Below are 12696 nucleotides of genomic sequence, written 5' to 3'. Positions count from 1 at the left end.
CAAATGTAGCCCTCCGGCCAAGGCTTGCTTCTTCCCTTCCAAGACCCCCCTATTGACATGCATGCATGCCCACAGGCGGGTGGAGTCAAAGGCCTTCCCTGCCAGTCTTGCCAAGTCATTCCCAACGAGCTGTGTGGTCTGGGGCCGGCCACCGGCCGACCCTAGCTGCTTCCTGACATGGTGGGACCCAAGCGTTGGGAAAAATCACTCGGGCGGCTAAGCGAGAGGCCAGATTAAAGAGGAAGGCTTGGGGCCTGGGCCTCGGGGCAGGTGGGTGACCGGGAGCAGGCTGGGAGCTCGATTTGATTCCACAAGCATTTATTTCTCTAAAGCCTGAGGCAGGACAGGAGAACTCCTGTGCACACATCCCCGCACCCCCACTTGCACATGTTCCCCGCAACCGGGCCAGAGCAGACCCCTCTCCTATCTCCTCCATTCCCAGAAAGGCCTCTCCTTTTTTCCTTAACGACCAATTGTTCCGCTTCTCTCTGGGAAGGAGAAATGGCCGGCCGGCTTCGAGTAGGGGGCCAGGAAGTGCATTCTTGCAATCGAGGGGCTAGGGGATTGAAATTCATCGGTCCTCCTCCACCCCAACTTATCGGAGCCCAGCCGAGGATCCCTACGAGGCGCCACCCTCTCAGACACACTTTTGCTGGGCCCCGGGGAGGCTGCTACCGGCCCAAAGCCTCCGGTAACTCTCCTCAAGGACAGTCTATAGTAACCTTCTTTGTTTCAATATCATCTCCGTTATTGTTGCTTTGTAATCTAATCTCGGCTGATAGTTTTTTCCAGTAGCGTCTTTTTTGCAAATGTATCGGTCTCTAGTCCGGACGCGAGGCATACTTTGTAGCAAAAACAAGCAGCTCGGCAAAATCTACCCATTAACTGTGTCATAGTGTAAGTCATGCTCCATACCCCTAGTCCTCCACCTTTGCGAAAAGGGAAGCCCGTCGTTCCTCTAAATGAGGGCAGTGGAGCTAGCGAGCCCCTGAAAGGGATATTCGCTTAGGACAGCTTAACTATCCCCCCCACACCTCCCCCCCCCACTCCCCGTTCTCAAACTCAAGCTTCCCCATTCGCCCCTTTGGGCCATCCTGCGAGCCCCATCCAGAGTCAGGGAGGGGCTAGAGATGGGGTAGAGAATAGAAGGGGGGGCAGGGAGCACCGCTCTAGGTTGGGGAGGGGAGGGAAGGTGGGCGATGTTTAAAGGTGCTCAGGTGTGTGTGTAGGGGGGGGCGAGGCGGGAGCGAAAGCCCAGGAAGGAGGGGGCCGGAAGATCGGAGGGGTGAGGGGTGGGGGGGGGGGGACAGACACCGTCGAAGACAGGGAAGTAAAGGTTACGGGGAGGGGAGGGAGGGCAGCGATAGGAGCCGGGGCCGGCCGAGGGATTGGTTCTGCGGCGCCGGCCCTAGCGGCGGGGGGAAAGCGGGAGGGGGAGAGGGGGTGCCGGCCAGCCCAGGGCTTGGGGGCAGGGGAATCCGCTAAGAAGCCTTTGCCAGCGGGGGCCCGGCCCATCCCTAGCGAAATGAGGGGAGGAGGAACAAGGAGGTGGCGGTGATGGAGAGGGAGGGGACGAGGGGGCTGCAGGGGGTGGGCGGGTGACATCACCTCAGCACTCGCGCTCCGAGCCGGGGAAATCGTTCTGCCTGGGGAAGGCCGAGAAGGTCAAACCGAGCCGGCTGGGGCGGCCGGGTTGGGGAACCTTCAGGGCCGGGGCAGAAGCCCCCGCGGGTCGGCCCAACCCCGGCCCCCGCCGCGACCTTCGCCGCCGCCGCCGCCGCCGCCGCCGACTTCTTCTCGCGTTCGCAGCCGGCGGGTATCCGCTCGCCCTCCCGCCCCGCGGCGTCCTCTGCCTCTCGCAGTGGCCAGGTGAGCCTCGGGCCCCCAACCTCAGGCTCCCCCTCTGTAGCCGCCGCTACCGCCACTACAGTCGCAGCAGCCGCCGCCGGGCCCGGTCCCCAGCAGCTGTCCGCGCCTTCCCCCTCCAGCCCCGGACACACATGAGATTCTTCAGGCTGACTTTCAAGTGTTTTGTCGACTGCTTCTGAGTAACCCCCTCCCGCCCCCTCGAACCTCGCAGCCCTTTATCCTCCCCCCAACCAGGGGACTCCCCATCCTTTCCCCCTTCCCCTTCCCCCTCCCCTTCCCTCTGGAAAACAGTTTTCCCCCCTCTCCCCAGATTCTGGGGGAGCAGCTTCCTCGCTGCTCCCGGATTTCTGCCCCCTGCCCCCGATCGTTAGGGGCATCTGCTGTCGACAGTTGGGCGACCCTTTAGAGGGGATTTGGGGAGACCACCTTGTGCTTCGGAGCACCCGGGGTATCCGCCTCCTTTAAAGGGGACAGGAGTACCCAGACAGTGTCCTTTGTATTCAATCCGTGATTTCCCTCACACACCCCAATCCGAGCCCTCTGTCGTATCACACACACACACACACACACAAACCCCAATAACACAATAAACATACACAAACTCACACAGACACATACACACACACACAGCCCTGCCCTAATAGCAGGGCCATGGCGAAGAAGACCTCGCAGAACGGCATCTACAGCGTGTCCAGGGAAAAGAAGGGCTCCCTTCTTGACCCCGCGGACGGGGCTCCCCCGGTCAAGACAGAGGTGGTGGCAGCCAGACTGGGGGGCCCGGGCTCGGGCCCGGGCCCGGGCCTGGCCATCCCACCCCGGGAGACATGGACCCGCCAGATGGACTTCATCATGTCTTGTGTGGGCTTCGCTGTGGGCCTTGGCAACGTCTGGCGTTTCCCGTACCTGTGCTACAAGAACGGAGGAGGTGAGTGTTACCGGCCCGCCTTGTCTCATGGATGCTCATCTCCCGTCTCATCTCTCGGCCCACGGCGGCCCCCTCTTGTCTCAGCCCCTGCCGCCGCCCCCTCCGGGGCCCGCGGCCCCCCCCCCCGTCCCCACCCCCATCTGCTTCACCTTGTTCTCTGGGCCCCTACTCCGTTGCGGCCCCTTTTCTCTCCCTCGGGCTGCCTCGCTTCCCACTCCCCTTCCTACTTTAGCCAAGACATTCCTCACGCTGGCCTTCCCCTTCCCTTTGGTCCTCCCCACCTCAGGCCATCCCTACCCAGCCTGAGATGCCAAAGTCCATGGCCAGGGAGGACCCGGAAGGGGAGGGGAAAAGGCCTGTGTGTACATGGGGAGGACGGCAGAGAGATGGCCAGAACATCAGCAAGTGGCTGGGGTCCTGGCGCCCCCCTCCCCTCCCCACGGTATTCCTCCGGGATGGGACAAGGGCTTGAGTCTGGCTGGGCCTGTCACCGCCTGTCCTTGCTTTGCCCACCCTTAAAGACTGGGGAGATGGAAATGGCAAAGATAGTGGAGGCTCTTGGGGGGGGGGGAAGTGTAGACGTGGGGGTTGGAGCCCGAGGCCCGAGACTATGTAAAAGTATAAAACGAAGGCCTTTTTTGCCCCCCCTCCCCAATCATCTCTTGGGGGTTGACTGCTCCTTTAAGAGCATGGGCTCCTGGGAGAGCTCTAGGAGGCGATTCTGTCTGACCACCCTCCACACACCATTCCCCCCATCCTGGGCCCACAGTTCTATATTGAGGGGTGCAACCCCACCCCCAACTGCAGTGGGCTACTCTTTTTTCCATGATGGGGTGCTTCTGCTCTCTTAGGTGCACAGGCCTGGCTTTGTACACACGCGTACACACTAACACGTGTTCTAAGCATGTGTTTATCATTCATGCTCATTCACATGCTGTTACATGTGAATGCTTATACAGCGTGCATCACGGGCACAGGGCAACTGGACATACATACGTGACCTGTCGTATGTATATTCTGGCACACACACTACTTGATGGGAGCCTTGATTTTATTTGTACTCCAACGATGGGGGGGGGGGGTAACCAGTGGGGAGCCTGCTATTCAGATAGCATTTTTTGAAAGGCTGCATGGAGAGTGAACAGGGTCATGGTTCAGGGTCATAGCAGCACTAGTGGACTGAAGCTCAAATCTGGGGGTTGCCTGGGGAGACGGTTGGTCTCAGAACCCCAGTGTCCCAGTAGGTTCTGAGCACTGCCACTGCTGCCAGCCACTGTCCTTGGGTTTGACCCTTCTGCTAGCCCGGTCCTCGGTGGCCAAGGTCCTGAGGCAGGAGGGAGCCCGAGGGAAGGGGCAGGTGGCTTATCTGCCTCCTTTTTCTCCCAAGGGAAAGGGAAGCTGGGGAAAAGGACCGCCTTCAATTCAATTGACCAGGGCTGGGACCCCAGCTGTTTCTGGTTGTGTGCCTGCCAGGTTCGCTCACAAAGCCTCCATCGCCTCTCTCGGCCCACTTGTCGGCCGGCCGCGTCCGCCTCTCCTGTCTGCCCATCTCCCGTCCTCCCTCGTCCTTATCTTTTATCTCTGGCCCCTGCCCCTTCTCCCGTTTCCTCCAGGAAGCTCTCCCATCTGCCCTTCTCCTGCCCAGGTTGTGGGACCCAGGGCCTCTTCCTTGCTCACCAGCTGTCTCCACCCCCTGGCCTGGGCTTCTCTCTCACATGCATGCTCTTGGCTGTTGCGTCACATGACGCAGTGTGGCGCAGACACATGAGGCAGGCAGTCTGGGAGCACGGTTCACAATGTCTTGTAAGGATTACGTGCAATCTGAAGCTTGAGGGGTCTGAGCTCTGTGGCCATCTGCCTCTGGCTCAGTTGCTTTCACACCCACCTGTGTGTCTTGCTGGGGATAGCATCCTGAATAACCAAAATGACTTCTCTTCCCTCTAGCCCACATTACCCCCCCTCCCCCACTCTCCCCAGTGTCTCCCAGAGCTGGCCCCCTTCTCTCCTTCGAACTTGTCCAAGCGTGGGGGGGGGGGAGAGAGAAGCGTGAGGCCCCAGCAGGGGGTCCGGGCAATGAGAGGGAAGGTCCGTCTCCTTCCCCACCCCACCACTTGCCACTCTTCCCCCTCCCCTTTCTCTGAGCTCCCCAGCTCTGCCTGAGCCCACGAGGTTGGGACCCAGCCTATTTTACTTGCAGCTCCAGGGACCGCTGCGGGTGGGAGGGAGGGGGCTTCAAGGACCCCCGCTTCCCTACTTTGTCCTAAGCATTCTTCCTCCCAGTCTCCAGCTTTCCATAGGGGAGAGGCCTAGTTTAGTTTTTCTATTGTGACTCTCCCAGGTGACCTCACTTTTCTCTGGCATCAGTTTCCTCAGATGTTAAGGGGTTTGATTAGAAAATTTCTGCCTCAGAGGATCTCCAAGGTCCTGGCTTTGGAGGATCGTGTCGCGTGTCCCTTTGTGCAGTCACGATGGAAAGTTCCAGTTTGATCAAATAAATACCTTCTGTCCTACCCGGCCTCTAGGTGTAGTGCAGGAATCCAGAAGACCCAGGGTGACCCCGGGCCAATCAAATCTGAGCCCGTTTGCTCCTGCAGGGTGGAGATAAGAGCACCTACCTGCCATGGTTGGGGTAGGATGAACAAGCACTTTGCCAGCCTGGAAGCACCAACCATATAAATGATTGCCCACACTTTCAAGGCCCCTCTTTAAAGCGCTTTAGTCTCGCCTTTCACAGAAGCCTTGGCTCGTGGTGGCCCAGCCGGCCACTTGGGACTCCAGCCGCCGCCTATCGGCCAGGCCGGCTGGGAAGGACGTTTTGCAGGTTTGCAAAGATGGTGCACACCTGGTCTCATCAGAGCCTCCCTTGCAAACAAGGCTGATCTCGATTCATATTTTTTACTATTTTTTATTTAATATTTGTTACCTTCTTCCTCTCCACAGCAAGCCATTCTTTTGGTAAAGTTCTAGGGAGAGGCAGTTTCAGCCAAAAAGAGATAGCATCGGCCGATTCTGACCGTGCGGTGTTCTACACCCACCAAAGGGGGCAGGAATGGGAACAGAACTTTCATCTTGCCTTAGAGTGGGAGGTCTTTAATTCAGGACAAAGTTGGCTTCGGCGTTCAGTTACATACTGTCCCCGTCCAGCTCTGTGCCCGTGTTTTCTATCTCCATCTGCCTCGTTTCCCACCTACCTCTTGACCCCGAGACCAGGGTCCAGGCCGTGCTTCTCAAATTGCCCTCGTGACGTCGGCTAACCGGTCACGTATCCGGCCGTCTGGAGGCAAGCCTGCCACTTGACCGAGGACGGGATGTGGCGGACCGGCATCTCCAGCAGCCCGCCCGGGAGGAGCTAGAGGAAGGCATGGCATTGCTTGCCCAAAGGGGCTGGGCGGCCTATCCCAAGGAGGGGCCCCTTGCAAAAAAGGCCTACTTGAGACCGGCAGGCGTACGGGGAAGTATGAATGGAGTCTGGTGGAATGGGGAGATGTGGCCCAAAAGGAAGGACTTTCTGGACAGCCCTCAACCTGGCCAAATTCATCCCTCCCCATTCGACCTCATGGGGTAAGATAAGCCTTCTCTCATGTGATCCTGATGGCAACCCTAGGAGGTATTTTATAAATAGGGAACTTTAGAGCTTAGAGTGGTTTAACTGATTTGCTCAGAGCCACATAGCTCGCTTCAGTGGGGAATTCCAACGCAGATGTCCTCTGGGAAGATAAGTCTTCTGAAATGATAATTGAATGTGGAATGTGACCTGGATGTGATACTGTTTTCCCCTACAGGAGTATTCCTCATTCCCTATCTTCTGATTGCTCTCCTGGGAGGGATCCCCATCTTCTTCCTGGAGATCTCACTGGGCCAGTTCATGAAAGCTGGCAGCATCAATGTTTGGAACATCTGTCCCCTCTTCAAAGGTTGGCATCTTTGAGCAGCTGCCCTCCCTTCTGGAGTGGCATTCTGAGCTTTGGGTCTGTGGTGGCTGGAGTGGCCGGCACCAAGGCCTTGCCTTCCCCGCTCATTGCCTCTGCCTCCTTCTGCCTCTAGGCCTGGGCTTTGCCTCCATGGTGATCGTCTTCTACTGCAACACTTACTACATTATGGTGCTGGCCTGGGGTTTCTACTACCTGGTGAAGTCCTTCACGGCCTCACTGCCTTGGGCCTCCTGCGGGCATGACTGGAACACTCCGGAGTGTGTGGAGATCTTCCGCCAGGAGGACTGTGCCAATGTCAGTGTGGCCAACCTCACCTGTGACCAACTCTCAGATCAGCGCTCCCCTGTCATTGACTTCTGGGAGTAAGTTGTCCCCCCTCCCTCCCCAACTTGGCCTGTTTAAACTAACAAAGAAAGGCTCCTCCCCCTTCTCCCCCCTCCCCCACCTCTCTAGCTATTTCCTGGTTGGAAAGCACTTGGTCACCCTCTTTTCCCTGCCCCATGGCCCAGCCCCTCATTCTCTCAACATCTTCCCCCTCCCCCCCCCCAGAAAGAAAGTACTTCGCCTGTCTTCGGGTCTGGAGACGCCGGGGGAACTCAACTGGGAGGTGACCCTCTGCCTCCTCGCCTGTTGGGTTTTGGTCTACTTCTGTGTCTGGAAGGGAGTTAAGTCAACCGGAAAGGTAACTGCTCACCCCCGCCGCCCTCCCCCAGCCTGCCTTCTGAACCCCTGGGGCTCCCCTCCACCTTCCCCATCCCCGGCTCCCCAGTACCTCTCCCGCGTCAGACTCCAGCCTCTACCGACGGGGGACCCGGCAGAATCTTTGTCTCTCCTGTGGGTTCACAGCCAAGCCATTATAGTCACGGGGCACATACGCACAGGCCCAGACAATCCCCCCACTTATCCTTACCGCACTCCTCTGCTCCCAGACCGAGGCTCACGGGCTGGGATATGGATGCTGTTTCCACGACAACAGCCCAACAATGTTCCATCCTGGCCCCTTTCCCAGCCCCACCCCTGTTGGGGGAGGGGAGGGAAGAGCAAAGCCCTGCTAGTCTGGTCTGGAGTGGGAGGAGGGAAGGAGTGGGGGGGGTCACTGCCTTTCCCTCTGCCCCCACAGCAGGTCCCAGCCACAGGCCCTACTCTTTCCCTGGATTCTCCAGAATCCAGCATGGAGTTGGAGAAAGGAAGGAGCTAGAAGGCCACTGCCTTCCTCCTTCCTCTCTCCTCCTCCTCCTCCTGCTCCTGACCTGACCCCATTGGCGGGGATGGTGGGAGGATTGGAGATGTTGGTCCTGGGGCCTCCCAGGCTGCCTCTTCTATTTGAGACAATGAAGCAGAGAGGAGTGGGGGTGGGGGAAGGAGGGCAACAGGTGAACAACAAAGGCAGCAAAGTACTGGGGCCCCAGAAGAGGAGTTTGCATGTGCCAGAGAGACTCAAAAGGTCCCTCCCTATTCTGAACCGAGCCTCCACACCCCTGTAGCCTGGGCAGCTGCTTCAGTAAGGGGAGGAGGAGGGTGGGAGGAGGGTGGGAAGAACCAAGGCCTTTCAGCAGGAGTCCCAGTGGGACCTAAAGGGAAGCCCAGGACTAAGCTGGGAGGCCTGCCTGGAGGGAGACGAGTAGAGCTTGCTGAGCCCGGGGTGGAGGGGACTCGGGGGCGCGGAAGCGGGCTTCTGACAGCCTTCGATCTCGGCCCAGATTGTTTATTTCACTGCTACATTCCCGTACGTCGTCCTCCTCGTCCTGCTGGTGAGGGGAGTCATGCTGCCAGGAGCATTGGACGGCATTATCTACTATCTCAAGCCTGATTGGACTAAGCTGGGGTCTCCACAGGTAAGCTGCTTCCACCTCTTCTCCATCTCTAATCTCCACCCTAATGTCCCCCAGAAGTGTAAAGAATTTGGCTAGCAGCCGGGGCTGCCGCAGCCTAGTGCTAAAACTTGGGAGTTTTAGTTGCCCGAGAGCACCAAGCCGGTGTCTGGAGGAGGTCTGGAACTTGAACCCCAGGTCCAATGCTGGAACAGTTTATTACCTCAGAGGTGGCACTTCTCTACCCCCGCATCCCACCCCTCCCCAATTTTACAAAGGAGGAAACTGAGATAGGAAGTTGGGTTTTTGTATTCTCGGCACCTTGAAATCAGCTTAAATGCAGAGTAGCTGCCGTTCGAGTTGAATCAAGAGAGGGTATTTCTGGGTTGCATTATGCCAAGGTTACCTTGGGCACAGTAGCCCCTGCCCGGGCCGGGCCCAGACCTCTTGCTCTTTGTTTATGCATTCTCTCCCCCCCTCCCCAGGTGTGGATCGATGCTGGCACACAGATCTTCTTTTCCTATGCCATCGGCCTGGGGGCACTGACAGCCCTGGGCAGCTACAATCGTTTTAACAACAACTGTTACAAGTAAGGGACTGCTCCCTTCTGGGACTTGGGTCACCACTTCCCAGTGGCGCTCTCTAACTCTCTTCTCTGTCCCAGGGACGCCATCATACTGGCTCTCATCAACAGTGGCACCAGCTTCTTTGCAGGCTTTGTGGTGTTTTCCATCCTGGGCTTCATGGCCTCTGAACAGGGTGTGCACATTTCCAAGGTGGCCGAGTCAGGTATGGGAAGGGCCTGCCGGGCACGCAGGGTCGGTCTGGAGGCAGATGGGGAGGTTGGAGACCATCTGATCCAATCTTTGATAACGGGGGACTCACATACAGGTGCAGATTCACAAATTGAAAGCTGCTACGCGCGCGCACACACACACACACACACACACACACACACACACACGCGTGGGGGGGGGGCAGAAGAGTTTGGCTTAAGTAGCTTCCAAGGCCACCTCCTCAAGCTCTACCCAGCCTGAGCCTGAGAGGTCACAGGAGCTAGGTAACTAGCATGTAGCCGTTTCAGCTCATCTTCCCATTGGACCAATGTGCCCAAGGTTGCACAGCTGGTAAGAACTTGAACTCTGGGTTCTTTGGCGCCAAGGCCAGCACATTTTCAGTACAAAGGCTGGCCCTCAGGCCTGAGTTAGAGGCAAGTGCTGAGCTGCCCAGGGCAGAAGGGAGCCCATAAGGTAGCTAATCGACTCCCTTCGCTCCCTAAAACTTTTGGGTCGGGACACCCATTGGCTCTGCAGGGCACTGCAAGGGGAAGAAGCCCGGGTGCCTCTTGTCCCGCTTCGGCAGCCCGTTTCTAGGGGGACGATTTCTGCTGAAGGAAGGAGAGGAGTACCAGTAGGGAGTTCCAGTAGGCGCTGGCCCCTGCTGTGCTGCCCCAAGGGTTAATGGGTGACCTCTCTGGTTTCAGCAGCTGCTGCAGACCAGCTGCCCCTCCCCTGTTAGGGATCAGATGTCAGGCTGGAGGAGGGGAATGGAAGGAACAGTCATCAGATTCTGATTGGGGTAGGGGGGTTGGACACGGGGATGGGGACTTGATGAGCTGAGAACCTCTTGGGGTGGACAAGAAGCAGTATGACCAGTGCCTCAAGGAAGGAAGGGAGCCTTAAACTCGAGGGGAATCCCATCACCAAACACGATAACATGGAGTTCTTTGAGCCAAGGGAGTCCCATGATGTGTGAGGAATCACACATGCTTGTGTGTGGGAGGGCTGTTGACGAGTTGTGTGTCATCCACAGGACCAGGACTGGCCTTCATTGCCTATCCCCGGGCTGTCACCCTAATGCCTATGGCCCCACTCTGGGCTGCTCTCTTCTTCTTCATGTTATTGCTGCTTGGCCTGGATAGCCAGGTGGGTCCCGGGGTTGGAGGGGGGGGGGTTCCAGAGGGCCCAGGGGGGAGGCGGCATCCAGCATCTCACTGTTTTCCGTTGGCTACAGTTTGTAGGGGTAGAAGGATTCATTACTGGCCTCTTGGACCTCCTCCCGGCCTCCTACTACTTTCGTTTCCATCGAGAGATCTCTGTAGCTCTGTGCTGTGTAGTCTGCTTCATCATTGACCTTTCCATGGTTACTGAAGTAAGGTGGAGGATGTTTGGGCGGGGGGATAGGGTAGGGAGAAGGAAGATCTCGAACTTGATCTCATTTGACCTTCTGTTTTCTGAAGGGCGGCATGTACGTCTTCCAGCTGTTTGATTACTACTCGGCCAGCGGCATGACTTTGCTGTGGCAGGCTTTCTGGGAGTGTGCAGTGGTTGCCTGGGTTTATGGTAAATGGAAAGCAGACATCCAACGGTGGGAAGGGAAATGGGAAGGTGGAAAACGGGCATCTGTTTGATTGGGAAGAAGGTGCCAGTGGGGTATTGGATAGATGAGCTCTCCTTTCTCCGCCTCCCCGCCCCCAAACCCACTAGGTGCTGACCGGTTCATGGACGATGTTGCCTGTATGATCGGCTACCGGCCTTCCCCTTGGATGAAATGGTGCTGGTCCTTCTTCACCCCACTGGTCTGCATGGTAACAGCTAGGTGGGGGGGAAGCGATGCGGGGTGTGACTGGAGGTGGAATAGGGAGGGAGGTGGGCTGGGGAGAGGTGGTGGGCAGCCCCTCAAGTATGACCACCGGGTTTCATTTCTCTCAGGGCATCTTCACCTTCCACGTGGCGTATTACAAGCCACTTGTATACAACAACACCTACGTGTACCCATGGTGGGGTGAAGCAGTGGGCTGGTGCTTTGCCTTCTCCTCCATGCTATGTGTTCCGCTTTACCTACTCTACCAGCTCCTCGGGGCCAAGGGGACATTCATAGAGGTCAGCCTCCTTAATTTGCTTTGGGAATTCGGGATGCTTGGCTTGCTTCTGTTGTCAGAAAGGTGCCTTCCAGTGCGCTGGAATTGGCGTCCATTTGGTAGCCTATTGGGCTTTTGGAGCGGTGGGGATGCTTCCATTTTACAGATGAGGAAACAGACCCAAGAATTCATTGCCAGGCCACGAATGGGTTCCGCCGGGCTCAACTGCTTACCCTGCTGCTCACCAGCAGCTTTACTTGTATCCAAATGTGTTGAGCCCAAGTAGTTATTGAGGCCTAGAGGAACTCTAGGGGTGGGGCAGAAAGAGTCCTAGGGGTGGCGGACTAAGCGAGACTTTTCAAAAAGGAATTGGCAGAGAAATGCAAAGAGACCAAAAGGAGCCATGTGAGTAATTTTAATGGAAGGTGAAATGGTAAAATTGCCATTGGAACCATCCAACTGACTAACCCTCTGTCCTTCTTCCCGTACCCAGCGTTGGCGAGACCTGACCCAGCCCGTGTGGGGTCTCCATCACTTGGAGTACAAGGCTCACGACTCTGATGTCACCCTGACCCCAGTGTCTGAGAGCAGCAAGGTCATTGTGGTGGAGAGTGTCATGTGACCTGCTGTGAAGGGGTGCGGCAAGAAGGGGTGCCCAAAGTGCCCAAAGCCAATGGGAGAGAGATGCGCTCTCCCTCTCCTTTGCCTACCCACCCCACCAGCCTCCCTTCTTTTAGCCATAGTAAAACCCCCTCGCTCCTTTCAACCCCCCTCACTGAGACCCTGGGGAGGGGAAGCCTTTTCTGTATGATATTGATAGAGGGGACCCGGGTCAGGCTGGGGCCATGGTGTATGAGTGCTTGAGTTGAACTGGTTTTCTTTTTTAAATAAAACACCAAAAAAATAAAATTTTAAACACCCACCAAAATCGAGACCCCACCCCCACCCATGGCATCAGTGGCAATTCTCCCATGAGTGGGAATGTTGCCCCCCCACCCCCACCCATGGCATCAGTGGCAATTCTCCCATGAGTGGGAATGTTGCCCCCCCCCCCCCACCCATGGCATCAGTGGCAATTCTCCCATGAGTGGAATGTTGCTCCTCAACCCCACCCATGGCATCAGTGGATTCTCCCATGAGTGGAATGTTGCCCCCCAACCCCCACCCATGGCATCAGTGGCAATTCTCCCATGAGTGGGAATGTTGCCCCCCCACCCCCACCCATGGCATCAGTGGCAATTCTCCCATGAGTGGGAATGTTGCCCCCCCCCCCCCCCCCCCCCCAAAGCTGGAGGAGCT

At 57.3% G+C, this 12696-nt stretch overlaps 1 protein-coding gene across 1 annotated transcript; it reads left to right on the top strand.

Annotated features, from left to right (window-relative positions):
- Window positions 1-1741: 1741 nt before the first annotated feature.
- On the top strand, window positions 1742-12425 carry SLC6A8 (solute carrier family 6 member 8). Its single transcript, XM_031944352.1, has 14 exons — window positions 1742-1869; window positions 2514-2794; window positions 6577-6708; window positions 6839-7088; window positions 7276-7408; window positions 8427-8561; window positions 9023-9126; window positions 9202-9326; window positions 10350-10462; window positions 10551-10688; window positions 10777-10879; window positions 11024-11124; window positions 11249-11419; window positions 11891-12425. Exons 2-14 carry the CDS (start codon window positions 2521-2523, stop codon window positions 12017-12019), a joined length of 1908 nt encoding a protein of 635 aa, XP_031800212.1. The 5' UTR covers window positions 1742-1869; window positions 2514-2520; the 3' UTR covers window positions 12020-12425.
- Window positions 12426-12696: the final 271 nt, after the last annotated feature.

The sequence above is a fragment of the Sarcophilus harrisii genome, chromosome X, assembly GCF_902635505.1.
Source record: "Sarcophilus harrisii chromosome X, mSarHar1.11, whole genome shotgun sequence".
Taxonomy (NCBI): Eukaryota; Metazoa; Chordata; class Mammalia; order Dasyuromorphia; family Dasyuridae; genus Sarcophilus; species Sarcophilus harrisii.
This window is presented reverse-complemented; position numbering and strand designations above follow the sequence as displayed.